This window comes from Pteropus alecto, unplaced genomic scaffold (genome assembly GCF_000325575.1).
Source record: "Pteropus alecto unplaced genomic scaffold, ASM32557v1 scaffold95, whole genome shotgun sequence".
In the NCBI taxonomy this organism is placed as follows: Eukaryota; Metazoa; Chordata; class Mammalia; order Chiroptera; family Pteropodidae; genus Pteropus; species Pteropus alecto.
Window position 1 is genome coordinate 10,041,503 of NW_006441071.1, and position 27,652 is coordinate 10,069,154.

Consider the following 27,652-nt stretch of genomic DNA (forward strand, 5'->3'; position numbering starts at 1 on the left):
TGTGTGTGTGTGTGTTTGTGTGTGTGTGTGTGTGTGTGTGTGTATTTAGAAGCAGAGGCGCACCCTCAGGGAAAGGCTGAATTTCTCATGAAACAGTTTGTGAGTACTGCAGGTCGTGGTACCAGGAATTTTGTGGTGCTTCAGCCTTCTATTTGAATACATTTAGGAGGCAGAGCACCAGTCAGGAAATCTAGCCAGGCCACCATTCTTGAGAAGCAAATTGTGGTCACAGAGAGAACTTCTATGACTTTATAGAGCAGGATTTTACTCTGGATGGTAAGAAAAAAATAAATGTACCAAACAGATTGTATTAAGAGAAAAAGCTGCCGGAAAGCACCAAATATAAATTTATTTTCTAGTAACCACTTTATATTTAGAAAAACAGAAATGAAGAATAGTGTCTTATGAAAATTTAAATTTTTTTAGTCTTACTGATTTGGCTTTCAGATTCTCTACTTTAAAAAAGATACTGTTGGAAGCATGGCTTATAAAGCTGCTTCATAAAATTTGTGTCACCACTATTAACAGTTTATCGAATTGATGTATTAACGATTTAACGTTTAATGAGATATTATCCATCACATGTTGTCAGTTGAAGTCTTAAAAGCTTAAATTTGCTTTACAATGTACTGAAGATATTAGAGTGGTTTAGTTAAGCCTCACAATAACCCTGTGAGGTCAGTATTCTTCTCCCCATTTGCAGGTGAGTAAAGTGAAGCCCAAAGTCTCTAAGCAGCCTGGCCAAGATCATATAGTTGATATAATAATAGTTAATAGTGACAAAGGTTCTTACTAGGTGCTGGTCAAAGGACATTGCACATCTTAACAAATGTGATCTTTACAAGAAGAATGCTTTTCATTTTACAGCAGAGAAAGTTTCCAGGGGAGCTAACTTGTCCTGGCAACATGGTAGCAGAACCAGAGAAGCAAGATTCGAATGATGCAGGCAGTCTGGCTTCGGAGCCCACATATTGATCCATGGTTATAGAACTTATTGGCCAAGCAAGGAGAGTTTTTTTCTAGGACAACTGCTCAGTAATTAAGAATTCCATGACAAGTAGGCATCAACAGAACTGTCCCAGACAAACCTTGGTACCAAAAGTAACCAGGTACATATGCATGGCCATAGATCATGGAAATGGATAAATGTCATGGTGCAATAAAGTCAGCACTCTGCTGTAAGAATTTCGAAAATGTCCTGGTGAAAATGGCGGAGTAGGTAAATACTGTGCTCGCCTCCTCTCACTCCACATCAAAATTACAACTAAATTACAGGACAGCCAACATGAGGACTTTCCTTAGGTCTAGCTGAACAGAAGTCCTACAACTGGGGACACACACAAGAGGCCACTTTGACTTTGGTAAAAGGGTTGGAGAAATGGAACGGGCTAGTCCCAAACCTGCATGTGGCTGTTGAGAATCAGAAGGTATATGTTGGCTGCGAAAGTCCCCCCAGAGGAGTGAGGGGTCCCGGTCTTAGACTGGGCTCCACAGCCTAGGATTCCAGTGCCAAGAACAAAAGTCCCTACAAGTTCTGGCTGTGAAAAACAGTAGAGATTGTAAACTAAAGACAGAGAGCCACTGGAGTCACAGACATTCTTCTTACTCGCTGATAGACACTCGCTCTGAGCTCCAGCATTGGTACAGTGGATTGAAAGGCACCGGGGACATACAGGGAAGAACTCGGTTGTCTGGCTTCAGGGTAAGGGCTGGAGGAGCAGCTTTTTCTCCCAGATAGAAGTGCTGGCAGAGGCCATTGTTTCTTTGTTGAGCCCTACCCCCTCCAGATGTGAAGATGCAGGTGGCCACCATATTTAAGTCTCCCTCAACCTGGCTAATGCTGGCCACCCCACCCTGGAGATCCCTGAGACCCCACCCTTCTTAACCTGTGAGCCCACCCAAGCTGCTTGCAGTGGCTTTTCCATACAAATGGCCTGTCTTGGCTCATGCTGCAGACTTTTCTAAAATCTCTCAAAGGTTCAAAAAACCCAAACAAGCAGCATCTGGTCTCAACATGCCCCATACCTTTTGTTAAGCAGCCCCAAACCCGGCACTAGTGGCAAGACATAAACTACAGCTGAACTTAGCCTGTGATTGGACCTTTCCCAGGAGGCCCTAAGACTTAACACACCAAGTGGATGGCTTCAGATGGTGTCAGAACACAACCTAAAACTGCATCAGAGGACAACACACCCAAAGAGCAGAAAAATCAGGCACCAGAGCCCTGCTAAAGTGAATCCTACTACATCAGGTCAGCTCCTGCACAACGGCTCCTCCACCGAGGTCACAGCCAGTCCTCTAAACCAATCAGTCTGAGGGTCAGTCCTTCTCATTGATGTGCAAACAGCAACCAAAGCTCAGCTACAATAGGAAGGCACACACAACTCTTACAAGGGACACGCTTGTAGCACCCAGGTAGGGACCACGGGACGACTCCGCCACCGGGCCCCACAGGACATCTACATAAGGCCATTCTAAAACCAGGAAACATAGCAGCCCTACCTAATACATAGAAACAAACACAGGAAGGCAACAAAATGGGGAGACAAAGAAACATGTCCCAAATGAAAGAACAGAACAAAGCTCCACAAGAAGGACTAAACAAAATGGAGACAAGCAATCTACCAGATGTAGAGTTCGAAACAGTGGTTATAAGGATGCTCAGTGAACTTAGGGAGAAAGTGGATGAACTCACTGAGAAATTTAACATTGAGACTGAAAACATAAAAATGGAGATTGAAACCATGAAAAAGAACCAGTCAGAAATGAAGGATACAATAACTGAAATGAAGAATACATTAGAGGGAATCAAATGTCGATTAGATAAAGCAGAGGATCAAATCAGCGATTTAGGAGATGAGGTAGCAGAAAATACCTAATTGAAACAGCAATGAGGAAAAAATAATTTAAAAATGAGGATAGTTTAAAGAGCCTCAGAGACAACATCAAGCATACCAACGTTCTCTTCTCCTTCTGGAGTTGAAAACATATTTGAAGAAATAATGATGGAAAACTTCCCTAACCTGGCAAAGGAAATAGACATACAAGCCCGGGAAGGTCAGAGAGTCCCAAATGACAGCAGTCCTCAACCTTTTCGACACCACAGACCGTTGCTCCTATGAGAATCTAATACCTGATGATCTGAGGTGGAGCTGAGGCAGTGATGCTAGCGCTGGGGAGCAGCTGCAAATACAGATGAAGCTCAGCTCGCTCTCCCACTCTTCACCTCCTGCTGTGTGGCCTGGATCCCAGCATGTCACGGACTGGTATCAGTCCATGGCTCAGGGGTTGGGGACCCCTACCATACAGGATGAACCTAAGGAGTCCACACCAATACACATCATAATTAAAGTGTCAAAGATTAAAGACAGAGAATCTTAAAAGCAGCAAGAGAAGAGCAATTAGTTACCTACAAGGGAGCACCCATAAGACTGGCAGCTGATTTCTCAACAGAAGCTTTGCAGACCAGAAGGGTTTGACATGAAATATTCAAAGTGATGAAAAGCAAGGACCTAAAACCAAGACTACTCTACCCAGCTATCATTTAGAATCGAAAGACAGATGAAAAGATCTTCTCAGACAAGAAAAAGCTAAAAGAGTTCATCACCACCAAACCAGTATTACAGGAATATTAGAGAGATTTCTTTAAGAAGAAGAAGAAAAAAGAAAATATATGAATGATAAAATGGCAGTAACTATATATCTATCAATAATTACTTTAAATATAAATGGATTAAATGTTCCAATCAAAAGATAGATTGACTGGATAAGAAAATAAGATACTTATATATGCTGCCTACAAGAGACTCACTTCTTATTGAAAAACACACAGACTGAAAATAGAAGGATGGAAAAAGATATTTCATGAAAATGGAAAATACACCAAAAGAAAGCTAGAAGAGCAATACTTATATAAGACAAAATGGACTTCAAAACAAAAGCTATAACAAAAGACAATGAAGGACCCAGAAATGCCACTTCTGAGTATTTATCCAGACAAACCCCAAAGACTACTTTGAAGGGACATGTGAATTCATGAGTTCATTGAAACATTATTTACAATAGCCAAGCTATGGAGGCAACCTGGGTGTCCATCAATAGCTGAATAGATAAAGAAGAGGTGGTACAAATATTCAATGGAATATTACTCAGCCATAAAAAAGAATGAGATTTTGCCATCTACAACAACATGGATGGACCTAGAAGGCATTGTGCTAAGTAAAGTAAGTAAGAGAAAGACAAATGCCATATGATTACACGTACATTTGGAATTAAAGAACAAGATAAACTAAACAGAAACAGAGAACATTTCAGTGGTTGCCAGATGGGAGGGAGGTTGAGGGTGTTGAATGAAAAGGGGGAAGAGATTAAATTTGTAAGTACAAATTTGTAGTTACAACATAGTCATGGGTCTGTATAGTGTAGCATAAGGAATATAATCAATAATATCATAATAACTATATGGTGTCAGATGGATACTAGATTTATCAGGGTGATGGCTTCACAAGTTATATGTCTAATCACCATGTTTTACACTTTAAATGATTATAATATTGTATGCCAACTATAACTGAAAAAAATTTAAATTATTTTAAAATCCTAAAAAAAGGAGAGAATTTAGATGAGAGGTAAAGGGAGAAGCTTCCCACTGGTCAGTATTACTTGGCACTTTACAAATGAGGAAAATGAGGCTTAAGATAAGTAATTTGTCTGACAACACAGCTAAAAAAAAATTGAAAACCTCAATTTAAACATATAAACTAGAAAGAGCATTCAACCTGCCTTTTTTTCCAATGGTAAATTAATTTGATTTAAACAATATATACCCAAATGACTATAGCAAAAAAAAAAAAATCAAAAGTTATGAAAGGAATGACATTCATCATTAAACCCTGAGACAGATTTTGACCTCCCAGTTAAATGAGTTTGAGAATGTTAATACAGACTGCTAATACAAAAATCCTGGCTGAATTTGAAGTGGGACTGCCACAAAGACCAGAGTTTGCCTTCCCATATAATTATATGGAGCTGAGCCCCTTGATGATAATGTATTAAATACAATTAGTAAAACTTTACTTAATATAATTAAAATTCTGAAGGTTAGGTTTAACTTATCTAATTAAATCTAATATACTGGGAAAACATAGCTTACTTTATAAGTTGTCAAGGGCTTTTCAAATATATTGATTCTGAAGTTATTTCTTTTTCTATTAGTTTCATTGTTAAAGTCTGTGTTGAAAGAGGTGTTTTGAGCCTAAATTCTAGGCTTCAGTAAGATCGACAAAAAAAGTATAAAGTTTAATTTTACTTATATATAAAACTGATCTAGTTCTAAAAGCAATTTATTATTTTTTTTTATTTCAACGGAGTTTTTTTAAGTCACATGATTTGATCAGAGACTGGACTAGGTGAGTCTAAGCTCAATAGAGAGAGAAAGTTAGGAAAGGAAAATACAATACAAGCATGAGACAATGGAATCAGACTTGAGCGATGGCAGTTGAGATGCAGAGAGGTGAGAACACTACAGAAAGTGTTTGGAAGTTATAGGACTTGGTAGTAGGATGGGTATGAGGGAGGGAGAGAGTAAAAGCAGATTGTCAGTGGAAACATCCAGGTTGATGGTATATATAGTAAAATGGATCGTGGTATGATATTGGAAGAGAATTTATGTTGAAGGCTTTTTGTTTTGTTTTAATCACAGTAAATGTGAGGTACTTTTGTGACATGGAAATGGTGACATAAAGCTAGAATTGAATAAACTTATAGAGTTCAGAAGAGTATTCTGGGCTGAAGATATGAATCTGTAAATATCTTGTATATAGGTAATAAGTGCTGCTTTGAACTGGATGAGATCACCTAAGAAGAAGAGAGCAGTGAAGAGAAGTCCTTGGTCAAAGCCTTGAGGAATGCCACCATTTAATAGCTGGGTAGCAGATAATAAATCCTGCTGATGAAATAAGGTTAAAGTGATATAAGTAGAAAATAAGGATAGTTGGATACAGAGAAAAGGCTGAGAATGTTTCATGGAGGGTCTTATCGACACTGAGATTCTGCTAAGGGATCAGCAAAGAAGAAGCTCAGAAATTCTCCTTTTGATGTAATGTTACTGAGGTTACCGAGGCCCCTGGCAAGGGCAGTGAGGTGAGCTGATGAGGCAGGAGCTAGAGCATAGTCAGCCAGAAAATGAGTGGAAGATGGGTAAATGAAGAACAGCAAGAACACACAGCTCTTCTCAGAATTTGGGCAGCAATGGGCAGGAAAGAGAGAGAATAATGACTGGAGTGGGATGTGGTCTGTTTTATTTTTTTAAAATGGCAGCTATTTATGTAATGGATGGGATCTGATGGGGAAGGAGAAATTGAGATAAATGAGAGAAAAGGGGTGTGGTATATGGTAAACTTCCTAAGAGAGTGAGATGTTGCGACCCAATTCAAGAAAGAGCAATTAGCTTTAAAAAGTAGAGCCAGTCCTGCCGTGCCCAAAGGAGAGATTATTGTTGTGTACAGATATAGGTAGGCTTGTAGTTGGTAGATAGAAAATGAGAGAATTCTTGTCTGAGGATTTTTATTTTCTCTGTGCATAAGAGATAAGGTCATCATATAGTGGGAAGGTAGAGAGGTTCAAGATTTGTGGCCAAGGAAGAACATTAGAAAAAGTTATCATGTCAAATGGAAGAATTAGGTAACTGAAGAAGTTGCGGTAGATTGCCAGGCAGTTTTGAAGGCTTATCTGAGTTTGGTGATCATGAATTTAAGGCATTATTGTGCCCTGTGCATTATTTCCCAAGTCATATCCAGCCCCTTGGGTTTAGGCACAGAGAAAGGCAATCATAGGTTTTGGGCTAAGGTCAAATAGATGATGTTGTCTTTGGAAAGGAAGAGTTTACGAATATGAGAGCCCTGTTGGGTCATGGGCTAGCCCTAGGAAAGAAACTCCAAGCCTGACTCTGAGGTTCATAGGTAGAGGAAGAGGAATGAATAAACAACCACCACTTGAAAAGTCTATAAGGGAAGCAGTATCCTTGGGGGACAGCTATGTTTTAGGAAAGACAAACACATGGGTGTTTACAAAGCCATAGTTTCAGAGAACATGGTTGAAATGTATGAACTGAGACCCAGGCAAGACTTTCTATAATATAGTGTTCCAAACTTCCAGCACCCCATTTTTTCAATGGACAAGAGCTGCTTTGAAGCAGGCTCCACTATGACTGCTCTAGATGAATGCTTTAGAGATCAGTGGAAAGAGAAGGCTATGAATATCTAGCCATACTGTTAGCTAATCGCTGCGGGGGAGTCTGTTCAATTCTTATACCAACCGCAAGTAATATGAATACTTGGGGAGTGCTGCTGAAGAACAGCTTCTTTTTTCGTGTACAAGAATGGCAACTCAGAGTATGAAAGGAGAAAGAAAAATTAAGAAAATTCATCAACTTAACCTTGATTTACAAGATTCTGAATAAGGACAGCGGGAGCTCTATGACAATGTGCATTATCATCATTTTAGGCAAAGAGAACCAGTCCTGACTTTGTGCAATTGGTAGGGAGAAGCATGAGGTTCTCTGACAAGTGTGTTTATCAAGTACAGCTGCAGTGTTATTTTGTACGCTCAGTTGCATCCCCTGTCACTCTTCTCCATGCTCATTTAACATGATGGACTTGTTTAGCAAATCCTTCAGGTGGTGGGAGGACAGGAAGAGGAGGAAGCTTACTCTGGATCATAAAACAAAAATACTAGCCTCTCTCATACACCCTAACTCTTCCTTCTCCTCATCCTCCTTGATTATCATCATTATTTGTAGGAAAGAAAATAAATGGCTGAGTGATATGATCCTGTGAGTCTGTTGATTACTTGCTCAGAGCACCATGGAGAGAGAGTTCTGGTATAGTCTTCTGGTTTGACTTGAATTTTTGATTAGGGAGAAAAAAATGTTTGTCAAGTTCTTTAACTAGCATCTCAGGGAATTTCACTTTGTGCTACTTAATAAGGTAGTTTGGATGCGTTTCTCCCATTTTGGTGGTCAGTACTAGCCAACAGCAGAATGTGGCATCTGTTTAGTGCTGTGTGCCACACATTGTGCTAAACATTTTGTATTTAATTGTTATATTTCTCCAAAATAACAGTCTGGTGTTATATACCTTAAATTTTCAGAATATTTAGAGTTGTTAAATGATCAGCCTAAGATCATACAGCACATTAGTGGCAGAGCCTCAATTTGGGGCCAGATTTATCTCCAGATGCCACATTCTTCACAACACTCTAGGGTAGCACTATTCAACAAATATAATGAGAGCCACATGTGAAATTTTTAAATTTTCTAGCTGCTACAGTAAAGCACAAAGGAAGATGAAATTAATTTTAATCACATTTAACCCAATGTATCCAGAATATTATCATTTTAACATATGATCGCTATTAAAATTATTACCAAGATATTTTACTTTCATTTTTCATGGTATTTGAAATCCAGTGTCTTTTATTATTAGAGCACATCTCAATTTAGACTAGCCACATATCTCGCACATCACAGCAACAACTGTTACTGGTTACCATACTGGACAGTGTCGCTCTAACTCTGATTACGGTTAGAGTTCTTTATCATAGAAGGTTTGCTGAGTTTATTACAGGTTTTGCTTTGAGATAAGTAGAAAGAGGCCTACCTGTGTGCACTATTGGTCTCTGTGATATAATGTAATATAAGGTTGTTAGTGCCCATCCTGCTGTCCCTTTCTCCTGTATGGCAGCCTTCTCTTTTAAAGAGGTGGCGGGTGGGAGAGAGAGAAAGAGAGAGAGAGACAGAGAGAGAGAGAGAGAGAGAGAGAGAGATAAAGAGAGATAGAGAGAGTGTGTATGTGTTTGGGTTGTGTGTATGTGTATTTTCAAAATAAATTTCTATGACAGAGAGTGTGTATGTGTTTGTGTATGTGTGTATGTGTATTTTCAAAATAAATTTCTATGAAATTTATGGAGTCCTTAATAAATACTTTATGATACAGAGGAAATGAATCAACAGCCACAAAAACAAGTCAGACTGTTGTCAAGGTTAAGATACACATAGGTGTCTATCTCCTTACTATCCGATTTTACTGGGGCAATGATTTAATCTCTCTGGAGTTGTCTTTGTCTGTTACCTGTTCTTATAGGATTTTTTAGAGAGAAAAGTGAAATTATCTATTCAATATAATACCTGGAAAGTGGGAAGTGATCAGTCTGTTAGCCATGACTTTCGTACAAAGTCCTCACATAGTTACTAGCAAAAATCAGTATGAGCAGAGTCCCTAACCATGAACACAAGAGCAGGGTATACACTCTACGGAAGTTACGAAACAATTTTACAAATAAGCCATATCTCTTTTTGGACAGGTAACTTTATACATGGCTTAAATTTTAGTTGACCATTCCCAGTTGGAGAACCAGTTACTTTTGTCTCTTCCTACAAATATATTATATTGCAATCTATTTTGAAGGCCTTTCGGTAGTGCTTGTCTCCAAATTTCTGGCGCACTTACCTTTAGGTTTACAATTTGATGGGTAGAAAGGAAGGGGAGTTCTTTTATATCTTTATATAATTGTTGTGAGATGAGTAATTTTTTTGCTTTTAAATTTTTATCCAAATAAGTATTTTAGGGGTATGTAAACAAAATTATCATCATCATCATATAGGCATTGTATGAACTAAGAGTCATTTTTATTATGCATTGCCCTTTAAAAAATTATAAATTGAAAATATTTGGTGCGGCAGCTCGTGTTGGTAGATTTCAATATACCAACCTCGTATGTGTCCAGCAACAGGGTCCTGACAAACTGCTCCCGCTCTGTTTGTGATAGCTAATAAAGACCAGTCAGCCATGGTGATATGACCATATAAGATCTTTGAAGTCACACATAAATGTCTATCCATGTTGTTTTTAAAATTGAACAAACAGGTGGTTGTCATTGATGGACAAGTCATTCCATCTCTGTAATTTGCCTTCAGTCTCAATCACTGGTCTGTGGAAGATTTAAAAATATATTCATTTTCTTTTCTCTCTGAACCAAACTCATTTTGTCTATCCATTCTTATGCAGAGGTTACTACATAATAATTGTGCCTTTGAAGAAATCTCGTGGGAAATTTATCAAGCCATGGGAGAGTCCAGATGAAATGGAATTAGATGAGGTAACTATGTCATTGTTGGCTGTGTCTTTCATTAGTTATTTAATTTATTAAACACTCTCCTTCCTTCTAGAGAGACTTTTCAACATCCAGGCCAGGTGCTGACTTCTGCATGGCTGGCTGGTCAGATGGTTCAGTGCTATGGACATGTTAACCTCTAGGGATCCCAACCAAGAGCCTTTTGCTTTAATGAAAAGATATTAAGCGCAATAAAGCTTACAACTTGTCTAATCTTCATTGGCTTTAATATTTTGCCCCTTGCCGCTTGTAAAATATGTTGCAAAGGTGTGAAAGATGAAGTGAATTGTCAGCAAAGACTTAATCACCATTGTTATGAATTCCAAGGTCCACTTCGTTACTGCAACAGTAGCTGTGGCTTTTATAATTGCTAAATTGTAACACATACCAGAGTTCTACATTTGATCTACTATGAGTTCTACATTTGATCTACTATGTGTTCAGTTTCTCTCAGAATTATGCAGATTAGCATGTGTTTGCCTTATTCTATATTCTGTATGATTTCACAATCAAAAATGCACTTAACTGCAGGAGCAAACAAAAGAAATCACAAAATTCGACCAAGGAAGAAATGTGGAACAAACAATAGAGCAAATACTAAATCAATATGATTTTAATTTCTAAAATCTTACCACAACAGTAGGTGCATTTTAATTGATACTCTTTTTACAGAAAGAACTTTTGTTTTTGTGAAGGTTAATACACAATATGGAGAACAAGACCTAATTATTATATGCCTCTAGTTGATGAGAAAGTTATGATCAAAAGTGTTAAGCCAGATTCCCTGAGGACCACAGCAAGTTAATGGGGTTCACGTTTTTGAAATACAGGAGCAACTTTGCTATTTTAACATGATGGTGGTTTGAATCAGTTCAGAAGGCAAATAAAAAAGGCCCCTACTGGGGGAAATGTGAGATTTTAACTTATTGGATTTATTTACAACATAGGCCACATATTATAGCCCAATCTGTTATTTCTAGGTATTTTCTCAAATTAGTGCAAACTGTGCAAGGAAAAGCAGAAATTCCCTGACTGCGTTATGGGGAAGTGATGTTTATTTCATAAATATTTGCTCTAAGGAGATGGCAATCTGTTGACTTCTCTTGGCGGACATATGTCATCTCTAGAAGTATGATTCATCACTCACTTCATTTATCTGAGTTGAACTTGATCAAGTTGAGAATGGGAGATGAGTTCAAGGTTAAAACTATGCTTTTGTATCACTGTTTAGTGATTAGATGAGCATTGGAAGACTGTAAAATGGGACACCATTACAACAATGTTGTCAAGTAATTTATGTTATAATTGTTTTTTCTGTTGATAATAAAGAAACAAACCACTTTTCTGTGATGTTAGAGGAATAGCAATCTTTAATCTGAATGTGCAAAATGATTAGCTGGCCTGGAAATATTTCAAAACAAGTCATTTTTTTACTTGGAACTGACTAATCAGTTAATCCTGAGATATTCCTTATTATTCTAATCAGTTCCCAGCTGAATTATAGAATTAAGTTAGAATTGAATTTAAAATACAAAGGCAACTTGTAGAATCTATGAATCTTTCTACTTATTAAAAAAAAGTTTTCAAAGAACTAAGATCTGGCCAATAATGACATCAAATACTTTTAAATAATAAACTTTCCTTAAATAATAAACTTTCCTTTTAGAAAATAAACTTTTCCTTTTAGAGCCATTTGGTGGTAAGTAATAGGAAACTGACTCTTTTACAGTCAGGTTTTAAACCTCCAAAATGTGCGGCAATGCTAATAGATTAAAGTATAGAACTATATGACATTGAACTTTCTTGCAATTAAATTCTATGGGTCTGTGCCACTGATTCTCATAACAAAGGGTCATTTTAATCATCCTTCGAGTTGTGGTGCATTAATCTGTATGAGAGTTTGATAAAGAACATTTATTAATTCAGAAATTTTGGGTCAGGATGGGTTGTTACCCACTTTTCTTACTGATATAATTGAGACCACTCTGTAGAATTAATGGTGGAAGAAATAAGATATGCATTGACTGGAAAATGAAAATTATTTCTGATAAAAAACCAAAGCCCTTGATATATCTTCCGGAATTACCTCTAATATATCTTGTAACTATTCTGAAGGGGAACAAATGAAAGTAGGCTATGGCCTCACTTTATGCTTATTCATCGAGTTTCTGATCCCTACAGACAATTTTACATTTGTTTTTTCGTTTGTTTTTTTCTACCGTGGATAATAAAAGCATTGTAGGAATGTTATCTATAGCTTAGTACTGCCAGGTTTGACAAAGCAGTGTTCCTCTCTCAAATGTACTTGACCAAGTGATTTTTTTTTTTTTTAGAAAGACCTATAATTCAAATTGTTAAAATCAAATCATCGAAAAGAATGGTGGCCTAAGGGGATTTCCACATGTATGCCTCACATCTAGGCCCATAAAAAACGGAAAGAGGCTTTCTAAACAGAGTCAGTCTCAATATTATTGTCTGAGCTCATTTATCCTTTGTCTGGAGATAATTTCCATACAATAAATTTATAGACTAGAAACTCCAGTCGTCAAGGCCTAACTGGACAGAACAGATATTGATAGTCAAACGGATTTTGGACAGAATGACTCCTAAAATGTTAGTTATATCTAATTCGGGGTAGGTCTTGTAATGTATCATAAGCTTTTTATCACATTGTACTTCAAAAGATTGCCGTAAAGTAATGCTGTCATTTCTGGTTGTAACTTCAACATCCTGGCTAACTTCAGTGTCATCTGAGCATGTTTGACCCATTTAAAGTATAACACAGGAAGCGTCCTACAGAGATTAGAGCAACCTACAGGGGCAGAGTTGATGGTCCAGGTCTGACCTTAATGAATGGCCGCATGGGATCTAAGGAGCACCAAGGAACTCAAATATATTTTTAAAGCACTTCCTCTAAATCTTCTAAAGAAACCCTAGCAAAAGGTATTCATGAGGATGACAGTGATATAGATGAATTATGACAGTTGCCTACATCTGAAATATGAATAAAATCAAGGTAGAGTTTGATCAGTGAAGTAGAAGAGGGGACACAGCCACATAAACAACTGATGGTAAATGTTTCTGATTAACCAACTTCAAAAAGCTGTTCAGCTCATCTGCAGTGCATTTGTCCTTCTCCAAGTAATGGCAGATCATTTACTGTATATTAACAATAACATTTGTGATGACTTTTTAAGTATAATATTAAATATATGGTCTCAGAATTTTTGAAAATAACATGTTAAAAGAATCCAAAAAAAAAGGAAATATAAGTACACGTTCATCTGTGTTAATGCGAGCAGATGAACAAAAAATATATATGTCTGGGAGGGGGGAGGTAGACAGGGGGAAAAAATTTAAATCCTTTCTTCAATTAAAAAATAATTAATTAAAAAGTATATATATCTAAATATAGACTGAATTAAAACAATTTAGATTATCAATTTACTTTCATTGTTGCATTTGTTTCTTTGATATTGTGCAACCATTATGTAAATAAAAATATGGTTAAAAAATTTCTTACATATAATTTTATTTTATTTTACCAATTGAATCTAATTATATATTGCTACTTTCTATTATGCCTCAGTTTCCTCATTTATAAAATAGGGATTATTGTAACCTATCTTATTGGGTTATTATGAGGAGTAAATGAATTAATACATTTTTAGGCTCCTAAGAACAGTGCCTAGTAAGCGCTAATAAATATTAGCTATTATTGTCATTATCATCATTATTATGAGTAAAACTAACTTTGATGGCAGAATTGAAAGACAGTGCTAATTTTCTGGTTGCTTTATTATATCCCACATGGTGCATAATTAATCAGCCTACCTGAATTTATCATCAGATGATCCAAATTTTCTAAACAGGTGATACCCAATCTATTATAGTTTTCTTAAAATAGCTTATATTTTTATAATCTTATAATTGTATCAATAAACTCAAATTTCACAGAAAATTTTAGAATATTATAAATGAATTATCTACATAACCATGGATTATCTATATAACCAAGAGAGTGTTTTTTTACATTTTTTTAGGTTACAATTTTGAACTACCTGAGCATATTTATGATTTTCAGTGTAGGAGAGACTGTAGTGTACCATCAAGTTCCTGACGTGGGATTTGGTGTTTGTCATGTATATGAATCTGCAGCCATTATTATCACAGACGACCGGCCTTGATCATGCCAGGGTCTCATTCTATTAAAATACTTTGTTTTTTACTATATCATTTCCACTTATAAAAACAAGAGTAGTAAGTAATTTTGCTATAAAGTTTTCATAAGTACCTTAATCAAGTAGCCAAGTTAAGCTAGAAATTGTTAAATGAATAACAATGTCTATTTAATATTGCCAATTAAAAATTGGTTGTTAGATTCTATTCCTGCAGGTTTGAGAGAATTTACACCATACAAATATCTCACTATTAAATCTAACATAGCACTAACCTCTCTAAGAAGTTAGTTATATTTGAGCATTTAGATGGCTTTATCTGGAGTTACTACTTGTTTAATAAATAACAATAAAGGCTGCATGGCCGGCTTTTGTGAATCAAGCTCACTTTTTGCCTGAGACAAGTTATAATGCTCTCTTGCCCTTTGAGAGGATTTCATTAGGGTGGACAGCGTTATGAGCTACCAGTAAAGGATCTAATTGTCCTGTGTTTGTAGCCTGGGCCTTGCATTAGCAGTCCAGTGTCTTACCTTAACAACAAGACAAGCATTTAAAAGAGACCTGAGATTTTAGTGATGCTGACATGCTACATGAAGTGTGGACAAATTGTTTTGGGTTGTTTCTATTCCTGAATTAATTTCTCCCATTAAACCATCATTATGTTGGGTTGTTTACATTTTTTTCTGTTTCCCACTTTTTTTCTTAAGCTGCTTAAAGAAATATCTAGGAAACGCAGAAGCGTCCGGTATGGGAGAGAAGTTGAATTAAAGCCATATATAGCCGCTCACTTTGATGTCCTTCCCACTGAGTTCACCCTGGGGGATGACAAACATTATGGTGGATTTACAAACAAGCAACTCCAAAGTGGTCAAGAATATGTCTTCTTTGTGTTAGCAGTGATGGATCATGCGGAGTCTGTAAGTTAATTGTGATGCAATCTATTTCCTATGGCATTCTTATACATTTTCACCAGAATGTAGTTATTTGGGGATACATAGGTATATCCATCCTAATTATTTCTCATGAGCTGTCATTAACTTAAAAGGTAGTAACAGGCTGCCTACTTTTTGAATACTACTGGGTAATCTGTTTGAGATCTCATTACAAAAAAGGCTATGTTTCTAATGACAGGGGATTTAGGTGGACTTCTAAGTATATGAAGTGCCAAATTATTAGGGCATGGTTTTTGAGACCTCTCCATGTGACACATATCAATAGGAGGTGATAGCCATCACTGCTCACAGTCTCCTTCCTCAACCTTTATAAACGATTATTCTCAAAAAAAGAAAAAGAAAACTTTCATAATACCTAATAGACATCAGCCTGCGTCTATTACGATAGGAATAAGCTCTGCAGTTACACGTAGAATATTTCCATGTGTTTGAAAATATTGATTAAGGGTGATTGTATTTTATTCTCCTATAACTATCAGCAAGCGCACAGTGCTCTCTACCTAGATTCACAGGGAAGGTCTGTCTAGAAAAAGGCAAGCACAGCCAGCTTCTTTAATCATAGCAATTTACTGGTGACTTTATCAGTGAAAAGCCAAGAAAGTTAGAAAATAATTCAATAAAACAGAATTCCTAAGGTACTCTAAATAATGAGTTGTCTTCTTTTATGTAATTCATCTTGCTCTTATGTCGTTTTATGCTTCAGTTGCTCTGAATGTTAAAAAGAGAGAGGGAAAGGAATTGTAGATGGGAAGCAGGGGCGGCTTTTGAAGTGGCAGTTCACATTACCATTTAATATACATATTCTAAACTGTATCTTTTTAATAGATTAGGGCCTGAAACTGACAGACGTGGCAGCTCAGTAGAACTAGTCACTTCCATATGTAAGAAGCCCAAGATGTATCAAAGATTCCTCCATATCAGGTGTGAGCATGTCCAGTGGTGCTTCTCTTCAAATGACTGATGGAATTCCCCGTTGGAAAGTCAAAACACAAAGGCAGCCTTTCTGCCTGGTTTACCTTTGTGTACAGAATGTCATTTGAAAACAAAGCAATGGGCTTTCTGGAATTTTAATGCAGAGATATGCTTTCTCTCTCTCGTTGAAAGTTTTAAGGCAAAACATCAGGGAAATGAAATGTTGGAAATCATTTTTTTCTTCTTTAATGACTTTTAGATATTTGAAAGTAATTTTCTTTAAATAGCTCTAGAACGTCTCAGAAGGCACATTTAGACCATTGAGGCAGATCAGAAAATCCAGCAAAGAAGAGAGATCTCATCAGATCATCAGGCTGATTGTATCACTGTCAGAGACTCTGGTTTCTGATAGCACCCAAACCTTTCTGCTAGTGTATAAATGCCTCACCATTGATGAAACAATGTATGTCATCTCACTGTTTCATATGTAATTAAGGATTTTTTTCCAAATATATTATCTGAATTGCCCCTTTTCTGCATCATTCTCAACATTGCTCTCAAAGCTGACAGTGTGGCCTTTATGTTTCATATATGTTTTCAAGCCAGCATTTACTTTGTAGAAAAGACTTATATCCAACTAGTATAATGTTAGCAGAGATACAGTCATTTTATAAGCCTCTTATTTTCATGAATGATTGTTAATAAAACACCTAACCATTCCAAAGATGGACTGATAATTTCCATAGAGAAAATATTCCCCCTCACCAAAGATTCAAGCTTTTCCCCAATCCATTGCCTCATGTCAGGAATATCAGAGGACTGTTTTAGAATGATCAAAGGTTTGCTCTTTTCCATTACCCCCACACACTAAACAAATTCTGATTTACAAGACTGGTGTGTCATTTTACAGTTTTGTTTTCTTTTCATTTTTCACATTCTGTTTCCCAATTTGGTTTGGAAATCGGTGTGTGCTTTGGGAAAATCTGCTTAGATTTTTATCTTGGTTGACCAAGATCATTATCTCAGAGGTTCTTGGTCAAGAATTTCAAATCAGAGAGTTTTAGTTACTTTTGTCTGCCAGACAGTTTGAGTATGACCTACAAAAAGGAGAGGGGAAAGAATAAACCAAAACAAACAAACTTACATAAAGACTCATGTTTCTTGGATATTTAGTGTCTTTGCCAAGTGGTTTGTGTAAATCTTTATACTGTACATATCTTTGTTTAGCTGCCACTGAGAAGGCTAGAAATATACTGAGTTATCTTTTTTGATGCATTGGAAAATCTGAAAGTCTAGTTAGTCTCTGGGCACAGTGAGGGAAAAGGGAGGGAAGAATAGTATACAGGCATTTAGTGGGACATGTGTTCTCCAAATTAACTATTGAGCTTGTCACTCTTAAAATCAGAATATATGCCCTAATTTTTTAATGCAAATTGAAAATTAAATATATTGACTGATCATAGGAAAATGAATATATTCTTTCATGCCTTGATAATGTCAGCCATTTGAAGAGATGAGCATTTTCTTCAACAAAGATTTGTTGGGAACTCACTAAGTACAAAATTCTGGGCTAGCTGCTTTAAGCATACAAACACAAATAATTTATAAATAACTACCTTCCAGAAATTTATAGCTTCATTAAATAAAATAAGGCACAGGCACAAATTTTTTAAAAAAATAAAATTTGATGGATGCCATTAAAAAAGGAATAAAAGACTACCTAAAATTTTAAAAATTATTTTTACCTACATGTTATAGAATAACTATTTCTAGTTAAGGAGAAGTAGCTTCAGTGGAAGCAGTATTTAAGTGGAGCCTTGAAGGTTAATTGGATTTCAGGAGCCAAATGTTGTGGAACTTGTGAGAGGGTTAAAGAGAGAGGATAGAGCATCTGGGAAGTAGTAGCAACAAAAAGTTCACTGTGATAGAATATGTTATATGTGGTAAGGAACTTTTAAACAAAATTGTGGAGGCTCTTAAGAACAGCGCTAAGATGTCTAGATTTTATTATGAAATTACTAGAGAGCCTCCTGAAGGATTAATAGCTATAGTTTAGGATAATAACTGTAGCAGCAGTTTAGACTATTAGAGGAAGGAAGAATCTATAGATATGGTTTGGATGAGCATGAATGAGGTCTTCAAGAAAAGTGGTACCCATGAGACTAAAAAGAGGGAACATGGACTTGAGGGTCATTGGTTGGACAAAATCAGTAGTTTTTCATTCCTAGCTATTGAAAGGATGAGAAATGAGCAAGTCAGAAGGAGAGTAAATCTGGGAATCAGGGAAGCAACACATGCAGTTCTTAATCTAGGGTACATGTAAGAATAATTGGAAATGAAGGTCTGGGACTTAGCAGAGTTTCTGAGTTTAGGAACCTTAATGAAGATGTAATCTGCATAGGATTTGGTAGTTGAGGCTAGGAATGGCCTAGCCAGATAAGGGAGTGGGAAAGAGACTAGCAGAAAACAAAACTTAAGAATGCTGGCACAGGATGGATACGGAGGCAGTTAACTCAACAGGGCATGATCATTTGGAAAGATTAGGAGGAGACTAGTTGAGTGCACAATTAGAGCCAGAGGAGGGAGTTTTAAAGAAGGCTTGATCAACTGTGGCAACTCTGGAAAAGATGTTTGGAAGGGTGAGGTCTGAATAATGACAGTTAGATTTTGCAAATGAGAGACTTGGACAAGTAGTGGTACTGGAGGGAGAAAAGGTGAAGAGCAAGTGGTAGGGCAACTGGACAACCCATGGATGTGGATTGGTCTCTTTTGGAAGAGAAAAAGGTAGGACTTTAAAAGGCGAGTAGACTCAAGAGAATACTATTCTGAAATAGTCTAAAATAGGATAGAAGGAAATATACTATTATAAAAATAAAATTCATAGATATTCAGTCCATTCTTTCACCAAGTAGCTACATATTTTTTCCCAACTTTAATGAGGAAAAATTGACAAGTGTAATTGTATGTTTTTAAAATATACATGATGATTCGATATACATTATAGAATGTTTACCAAGATCAAGATAATTAACACATCTATTATCTCAAATAGTTAACTCTTCTGTGTAGTGAAAATGCTTAAGATCTACTCTCAGCAACTCTCTAGTATATAACTATTAACTATATAAGTATTAACTATACTCACCATGCTGTACATCAGATCCTCAAAACATTCTTTTGTTAACCGAAAGTTTGTACTCTTTGATCTACATCTCCCCCTCCCCCACCCCTCCAGCCCCTGGCAATCACCATTTATACTCTGTTTCTGTGAAATCAACTTTATCTTTAGATTCCACACATAAATGATACCCTACAATATTTATCTTTCTCTGTCTGGCTTATTTCACTTAACATAATGCCCTCCAGATTATCCATATTGCTGCAAATGGCAGGAATTCCTTATTTTTTATTACTAAATAATATTTCATTGTGTCTGTACATGCATGTGCATGCACACACACTCACAAAGCACACTTTGTCTATTTAGCCATCCAAAGACACTTAGGTTGTTCCCATGTCTTAGTATTGTGAATAATACTGGAATGAACACCTGTGTGCAGATACTTCTTCAGAATATTGATTTCATTTCCTTTGGATATATAGCCAGGAGTGGGATTGTTGGATCATATGGTAGTTCTATTTTTAATGTTTTGAGGAACCAATACTACTGTTTTCTCTAAAGGCTGTACCAATTTACATTCCCACCAACACTATATAAGGATTCCCTTTCTTCTGTATCAGTTATCTATTGGGAACAATCATTCCAACCTCTGTAACTATAATTAAAGTAAATGGAAACTGCTAAATCCTTTTAAATTCTAAAAATTATATGTTCTAGAAAGCCATACATCACCAACTCCATACATCTTGCATCTATAATTTGAACATTTGACTTTTCTTTTGAAGTTATAGACTTTGTCCATTGTTTGGCCTCTATTTTCTAACTAATGTACAATATCAAGGATATTTGCATAGTTTAACATTTTATTAAATACTAGTATTTTGCTCTATAAATGTTTACTTTTTAAATTTGGCCTCCTTAACTGGATGGTATTGTTTTGAGGGCTGGAACTGTGTCATTTCTGTTGATGTTCACATAATATGGAACGCATTGGCACAATATAAATGTTCATTGAACATTTGTGACTGGTTAATTATTGGTATTTTATACTTCATAAAATCATTTAATATGCCATAGATAGATCCCAATGAAAAAGTACCTCTGGAGTGTTTTAAACCATCATAAGTGATTTTATTTTTATATATTTCACTCTATAAGGAAATTTAGATTGCAAAACCTCTTTACATTTTCCTCTTCCTTCCCTCCCTTTTCTTCCCTCTCCCCATCCTCCTTTCCCTCCCCCTCCTTTTTATTTACCAACATTGTTTCACACGTATCATCAATCTCACTATGTCCTGAATCTTTGCTTCTTCTAATGCTAAAGATAACACCCTAGAAAGGCATTAGTTTATGACTAACATAGACTCTGTTTTTCCTCAGAAGATGTATGCAACCAGTCCCTACTCCGACCCTGTTGTGTCAATGGATCTGGATCCACAGCCAATCACAGATGAAGAAGAAGGCTTGATCTGGGTCGTAGGTCCTGTCCTTGCAGTGGTCTTTATCATCTGCATTGTCATTGCTATTCTTCTTTATAAAAGGTAGGTTTGCCCAATATTTCTGTTGAAATCTTGGGAGCTGCCTTCTTTTTGAAGACTCAGTAATCTTTCTGTGGTCATTATGTAGTTGATTTTAGTAGAACTACTTCAACGTAGTCCCAATAATCATTGTAAAATGTTTTCATTTGAGTTAAAACAAAATGTGAAGATTGTACTGTTTATAATCTCATGCAGTGTTTTCTATAGACTTCACTGCCTAGCGTGTGTGGATCCTAACCTCTCCCTCTGAGCTGCCTTATGCAATAGGAGCACTTTGTGTGACGTTTTGAGACATTAGTCCATTTATAATTAGATAATTCCATACAAGTTTGCATTTGATTGTTTTAGATGAATAATTGCTCAATTTCAACATGGTTTTTTTAAAACACAAATTTGCACATTTGTGTCCATTTCCTAAGGAATGTACACATGTGCTGGGATTTTTTTCCTGGTGCTATTTCTCAAAATTTAGCAATGTAGCTACAATTTGAAGAATGGAGAAGGAAAACCAGCAAAGAAAGTAAACTTTTTCTTTTCCCACATTTTTTTCTAACCCTATTCCACATCTTCAATCCTGAATTCTCATTTGTGTCCAAGAAGCGATGTGAGGCACCATTTTGCTTAAAAAAATTAAATAAATAAAATAAAAACTCAGTCTTTATACTCATAAGTATCAATCTCACTTAGTGTCTTTGACTACAATTAGGATGTAAATAATACATATCTATCCCATGTTTTCTGATCGTCCACTCTTTCAATCCTATTTCTGCCTCCACTACATACAAACAAGATTTTTTTCCCCTAGGTCACTGCTTAGTCAGTCAGAATGGAAAACATTAGTAATTCTTCTTCCCCTAAATCCTTTTGACTTAAAATTATATAACTATAATATTATAAATATATAAAATTTTAAATATTAACATATAATATATTCTCTTAGAGCGACTAAATTCTGAATTATCTCTTTACATCCATCTTTGTCTTCTGATTCACATTTTATTTCAAGAAATTTTAATCTGTGTTTCCATTTTCCTTTGTAGTGTGTCATCTTTCAGAAACTCTTTGAAAATGATATCATCTCTCAACTATAGAATAGCTTCTCTCTCCCTTTCTCTCCATTCCTCCCTCCCCCTTTCTCTCTCCCTTTCTCAGTTTTCCACCTCTCTCTCTCTCTCCTAATCTTGACCTTCAAAATCAGATAAGAATGTCTTCATTAGATTCTTGCTTACATGCTTAATCTGATAATCTTATTTCCATGATTTCTTTTTCCTGTCCATATAGCTTCCTTCATTAATTATTTCTACCTGTATTCCATTGTTAAATATGTCCTGAAATAGCCTTTACTTTTTTTATATAACTTCTCCTGACTCAAAAAAATATCCTTCAAGACATTTCTCCTTTGAAAAACTTTCACTTATGAAGCTGCATTTCATATTATTCTAGTATGAAGAGAAGTTTAAGGGGGGAAAAAATGACAAATTAAAAAAACTCATAACCATAATTTATTAAATTGCCTATCTTATTTTAGAGCTAGAAAGAATGAAAGAAATATCCCTCCTTTTTTTTTCTGATCACTGCCATCACTCAATTATCCATGCCATAAAATAGCTAAAAAAGCATGTGATTGAAGGCCAGAATCTCCTCTTAGTTGATTGTTTCAGTCTTCCAACCCCAATCCTCATCTTACTGTGTATGGTAAGGAGCCCAGTTGTATTTTTGATTGCCTCTGTCTTGTGTAAGAGATAAGAGCAGGAAACGAGATAGCCACAACTCCAGAACAATAGCTGATCACGTGTGAACCCTAGCAGGAGCTGGTACCCTTTGCTATTCATGTGCTGCGCTTATTACCAGAAGAGAATACAATAATTAGAAAGCAAAAGTAGAATTAGAATTGTTTTTGGTGAAATATTTATTTAGGTCATCACATCCCACTGTGAAAGTCAGTTCAGAAAACAAATGTTTACTGACAGTTGTGTCACATCACATGACATTTTGGGATTATTTAAAATGGACCAAATGCTTGCCTTATTTTTTAAAGTACTGTTTCAATCAGATATATCTGACTGTCCTTAAGTCATGCCACTTAACAGAGATGTGCATGGGATTTGTGAATCAGTTATGTAAATGAAGAAATAGGATTATAACCTTGATAATTTTTAAGATTTATAATTAAATTTTCCTTCTTTCATTTGCATATGTTTGGAAAAATCAACTTAGTTATAATTTTTCTCTAATCCTGCAAAAAGAGCCATCATATTTAAAGGTTTTATGACAGTTAAAATAGTCGCATTTTGGTGTGTGCATATGTAAGCATCGTCTAATGCAATTGTTGGAAGATGCACACATCCTCGAATGCTAAGTATATTTAGCTAACCATCTGAAGGCCCATGAAGCATTTCTGAAATAGAAATGCTTGCTTCAGCAGTAAAGAACATTCCTGACTTGAAATTCAAGTAGATCCAAGAATGTCCTTCTTGATTATCATGAGGCAGTTCAAGAGGAAATCTGTAGGCGATGAATAGTGTGTTTATAGCTTGGATTCTGAGTAGTTAATTATGTTGTAAAAACTTCATCCCTTTTAGATGCCTTTCAGTTTATACATAAGTTGTTGGAATTGAGTTTATTATTATCATTATTATTTTTATTATTATTACTATTATTAAAGTATTTCACTTTGTGTATATAAATAATTTTTGAGTAAGAAATGAGCATGAAATATTGTTGACTCATAATCTTGATAATTCTGTTTATCATATATGACTTATAAGACTACTTGTGTCTGGAGTAGATCTGTGGCTGTGGATGGTTTGTCCATATAAAGCTAAGGAGACTTTTAGTCTTATTCTTATTATTACATTAATGTGGAAGTAGTACACTCTTTTATCTGACATTGTATTCATTTGACTTTGTTTTTAATCTAGTAACTTGAAAAGATATAATACATTGATAATCAATGCCAAAACAATGTCATTAAGACTTCGTAAGTGTCCTAAAATAACTTCTGAACACATCAGAAAATTGCATTATGCTTGGTAGTTCTTTAGTATTACAAATTATCTTGCACTATAATTTTTTTGAAAATTTGTACCCTCTATATAAAATGTACAATGATTTTAAAATGTAAAATGCAGAGATATGATGGTAGTAAGGTTTCGAAAAACACTAGGCTAGGTAGTAGAAAAGTTGAGTTCAAGTCTCAGTTCTGTGACTAACCGGTGATATGGAGTAGAAAATCATGCTAACACCCTGGGCCTCAATTTCCTCATTTATAAAATAAATAGGTAGATAATTAAATCTTTTAAAGAAAATTTTCTATAATGAAAACATCAAAAACCAAATAATAGAATTAATACTATAGTATTTCTGCCCCCATGGTTATATGTGTGTTTTTTGAATATGACTCTGGATTACCCTTCATACCCCACCCCCTGCCCACCAAACACATGAAATCCTAAAGTAATTGCTCTCAAATAATAACCTACCCTGTGCATCTGTTACATAAGTAAAGTATTTCAGTCATTAGTTGTAGGAATTGTTCATATAGAAAATATTTAATAATAAAATGTTAACCTGAATCTATGGAAAAGCATTTCATGAGGGATGAAAAGTGTTTACTATGTACTATGAAAAAAAAGAAAATATGGATTAGGATGCTGGAAAGATCTAAGGCTCAGTCTAGACAAATTAACATCCTTGAATAGTAATAGTCTAAACTGAATGGATACTGTAGAGAGTAAATCATTTTCATCCCCACCAGCCTTTTATGCGTGAAGGTCATGAGATAGATGTGACTAAAATATAGACTTCAGCCTTTCCCAGATCCAACTGGCTCTCTGTGGACTTTACCTCTGTAGTCTTCTCTTTTTGTAGCAACCCTACACGTATTTACAAGCTGTCGTAAAAGAAAGAAATACAAATCAGAGTATTTTGAGAATTGAAGAAATATTCTGCCATATCCAACCACACCGGACAGTCCTGCCTTTGAGGAAGTCCTTCCCTAAGCCTGGAACATGTTTTCTCTCTCCACTTGGCCTAGCTAGCTCTAACTCACCCTTTAGAGGGAAGCTAAGATGCCACCTATTATGTAAAAAGCCTGTCTTGGTGCTTCCCTCTTGTCCTTTCCTCTCTATCAGTTCAGGCTGCTTTACGGTCTCCTTTTCTATGCTCTTAGAGCACTTTCTACTTAACCTATATCATAGAACTTACCACATAACTAATTGCCCATTTTTTCTTGACTTCCTTGCTGCCACCATAGTGTAGGTCAAGGACTGTGTCCTATTCCTCATTGTACTCCTTGTGCCTATTAGGGTACATTGCGCATAGGGATAATGAATGATCAAATTTATATAAGCCAAATGCTGTAAAACTGTCTTCTCTCCACTCGTTTACTCCATCTCTCAGTGTTGCCTTTATCTTGGCTGGCAAGAGCTATAATAAAACTCTCAGCCAATTTAAATATACTTGTTCCAAAAGCCTTCAAACTTAGACATTTGCACCAAATACATACCCATTTGTGTGGTGAGGCTGCCATTTCTGTGAAAGAGGGAGTGAATTTCACAATATCCATTTGTTCATCTAGATATCAACAACCTTTATCAACACAAAGGTGGTAATTCACTAAATGGTTCTCTTCCATCCAGAGGAACAAATTTTCCTACAGCTGAGTCACTGATGACCTCACTGATTTAAAAATGAGTACGTTAGAAACATATATGTAGGATTTTTTGAAACCTGGCACTACCAGGTAAATTACTTGAAAATAAAGAAAAGATTTAACTACTATGTTTGATATCATTTTCATGATTCATTTTGTATATATGTTTGTACAATTAAAATGTGGCTTTTGTATTTCTGAAAAGAGATGGACTAAATTATCTCAAGGCCAGATACTCTAGCGACATGAGTGTATATTTTATTGCCATTAAGGTAGACTTTGAACCTTTATTGTTATAATTGAGAAGTCATGAGATACTTTGCAGTTTGCCTCAACATGAAGATTGTTTAGATTCTTTTCAGAATATATTCTGCATAAAGAACATGGTTATTTAAACAGTCCAACTATTATCTATCATAGATGAAAGTGTCTATAAGCATGAGCTAAGTGTGTTCACAGACAGCAGCACCTCTTTGACTAGGAAAATATCTGTCATGTCAATTGGTAGTAACTAAATATTTTTCTGGATTAGCACACTATATAGATAGATTATGCTCTGTAGATTTACAATGATGAGTATTACTTTTTCTGAAACTGAAAACGTATTTAATATTTTATTTAAAAAAAAGATTTCTGATCACCTTACTTATCAAAAGGTGTTCGAAGAAATCATTTTTGCCACTTTGTTACCTCGAGGGGTATTATACAGTTGTACAAATTTTTGTGCAGTTCAACGCAGTTCGAAAGTATTTTGTATTGTTAAGGGAATAATCTACTTCTTAGCTGAGAACTCTTTATTTTAAATGAACAAATTTTTTATATGGAATAATGTATTTCCATTAAGTACATTAGTAGTTTCCTTATGGCATGTTTTGTAAAAGTCAAATTATATCTCTACCATCAAATACTTCTGGAAATATTGATCATGGCAGTATTTTGTAAACTGATGGACAAAAGTGAGTGTGACATTAACACACACACACACACACAAAACCCTGTTTTATTTAGAGATGCACACTCATGCCCTCCATTTACTTCATAATTAGAGGCCTTTAAATATTTTGATTATACTGTCATTTCCTAATGTGTGTTAGTTATGTGTCCCAATCTGTAAGCACTGTTAAATCTTGGTTGTCATGGTTACTCTTGTTACCATTGGCCAACTAACATTTAGCCTTTCTTTTTCTTTTTTCTTTTTCTTTCTTTCTTTCTTTTTTTTTTTTTTTTTTTTGCTGCATTAAAATGGAGCAGTAAACCTGACAGGTGAGGAATAGAGAATAAACCCCTTCAATGCTCAGTAAGAAAAAAATAAGATCTGGGTAGACTCTGGAGGTATTGAGGGGGTGAGGGTGGAGGTTGGATGTAAAAGACGATACTTGAGAAGTAGAAGATGGATAAAGCTAACATATATAAAATAATTTTGATATTAAAATGATTCTGGGAGAAAAAAAGTTTACATAAAAAGATAAAACAGATTATTTAAAGCTAAACTTAGAAGGTAGTAAAACCATTATCTGTGTTTTGTGTGTTGTTAAGGTTAAATGAGCATTTTTATGTGTTAACATGTCTGCAGAAGTGAAATGTGAGGTGTCCCCTAAGCTGTTTTGTTTTGTTTAGATCAGTTTTCAAGTTTGATCTCTGGTCACCTCTTAAAACAGGAATATTAGCTCGTTCACACCCTGCAAATATTGTTGGCATTGTCTTAGGGAAAACTCTTATGTAATTCCAAATTATTTTCCATGTCTTCCACCTTTGAGTAATAACAGGAATAGTAGCGATAATAATAACAATAATAATAATAGCTATACTGTGTGATTATTGACTGGTTATAATCTAACTGACTTGTTTTCTTATTCATATCTCTCTATAAATGTATATCTATATTGATACATAAATATAAATTCCTGTTTAAAATTAAACTGAGAAAAAGATCTCAGTGCTCATCTAACCTGCCTTCCTCCCAGTGTCGTATTCTAGTGTTTCTCAAAGACTGGTCCTTGGATCAGTAGCATCGGCAACTTCATAGATATACAGGATCTTGCCCCACTCCATCCCAGACCTACTGAATCAGAAACTGGGCATTAGTCCAGCAACCAGTAGTTTAACAAGCCCTCCCAGGTGATTCT

The 27,652-nt window shown here is 35.6% G+C and overlaps 1 protein-coding gene across 17 annotated transcripts in view; it reads left to right on the plus strand.

Moving 5' to 3' along the window:
- Window positions 1–27,652, plus strand: part of PTPRD (protein tyrosine phosphatase, receptor type D) — a 468,668-nt gene that overhangs the window by 326,021 nt on the left and 114,995 nt on the right. For 13 of the 17 annotated variants that reach the window (XM_025051481.1, XM_025051482.1, XM_025051484.1 and 10 more), the window contains 3 exons: window positions 10,065–10,155; window positions 15,056–15,265; window positions 20,715–20,875. In XM_025051481.1, coding sequence (XP_024907249.1) covers window positions 10,065–10,155; window positions 15,056–15,265; window positions 20,715–20,875 — 462 coding nt within the window. The remainder of the gene's footprint in view (window positions 1–10,064; window positions 10,156–15,055; window positions 15,266–20,714; window positions 20,876–27,652) is intronic. The other 4 variants (XM_025051483.1, XM_025051490.1, XM_015594475.2 and 1 more) reach the window with 1 other exon arrangement.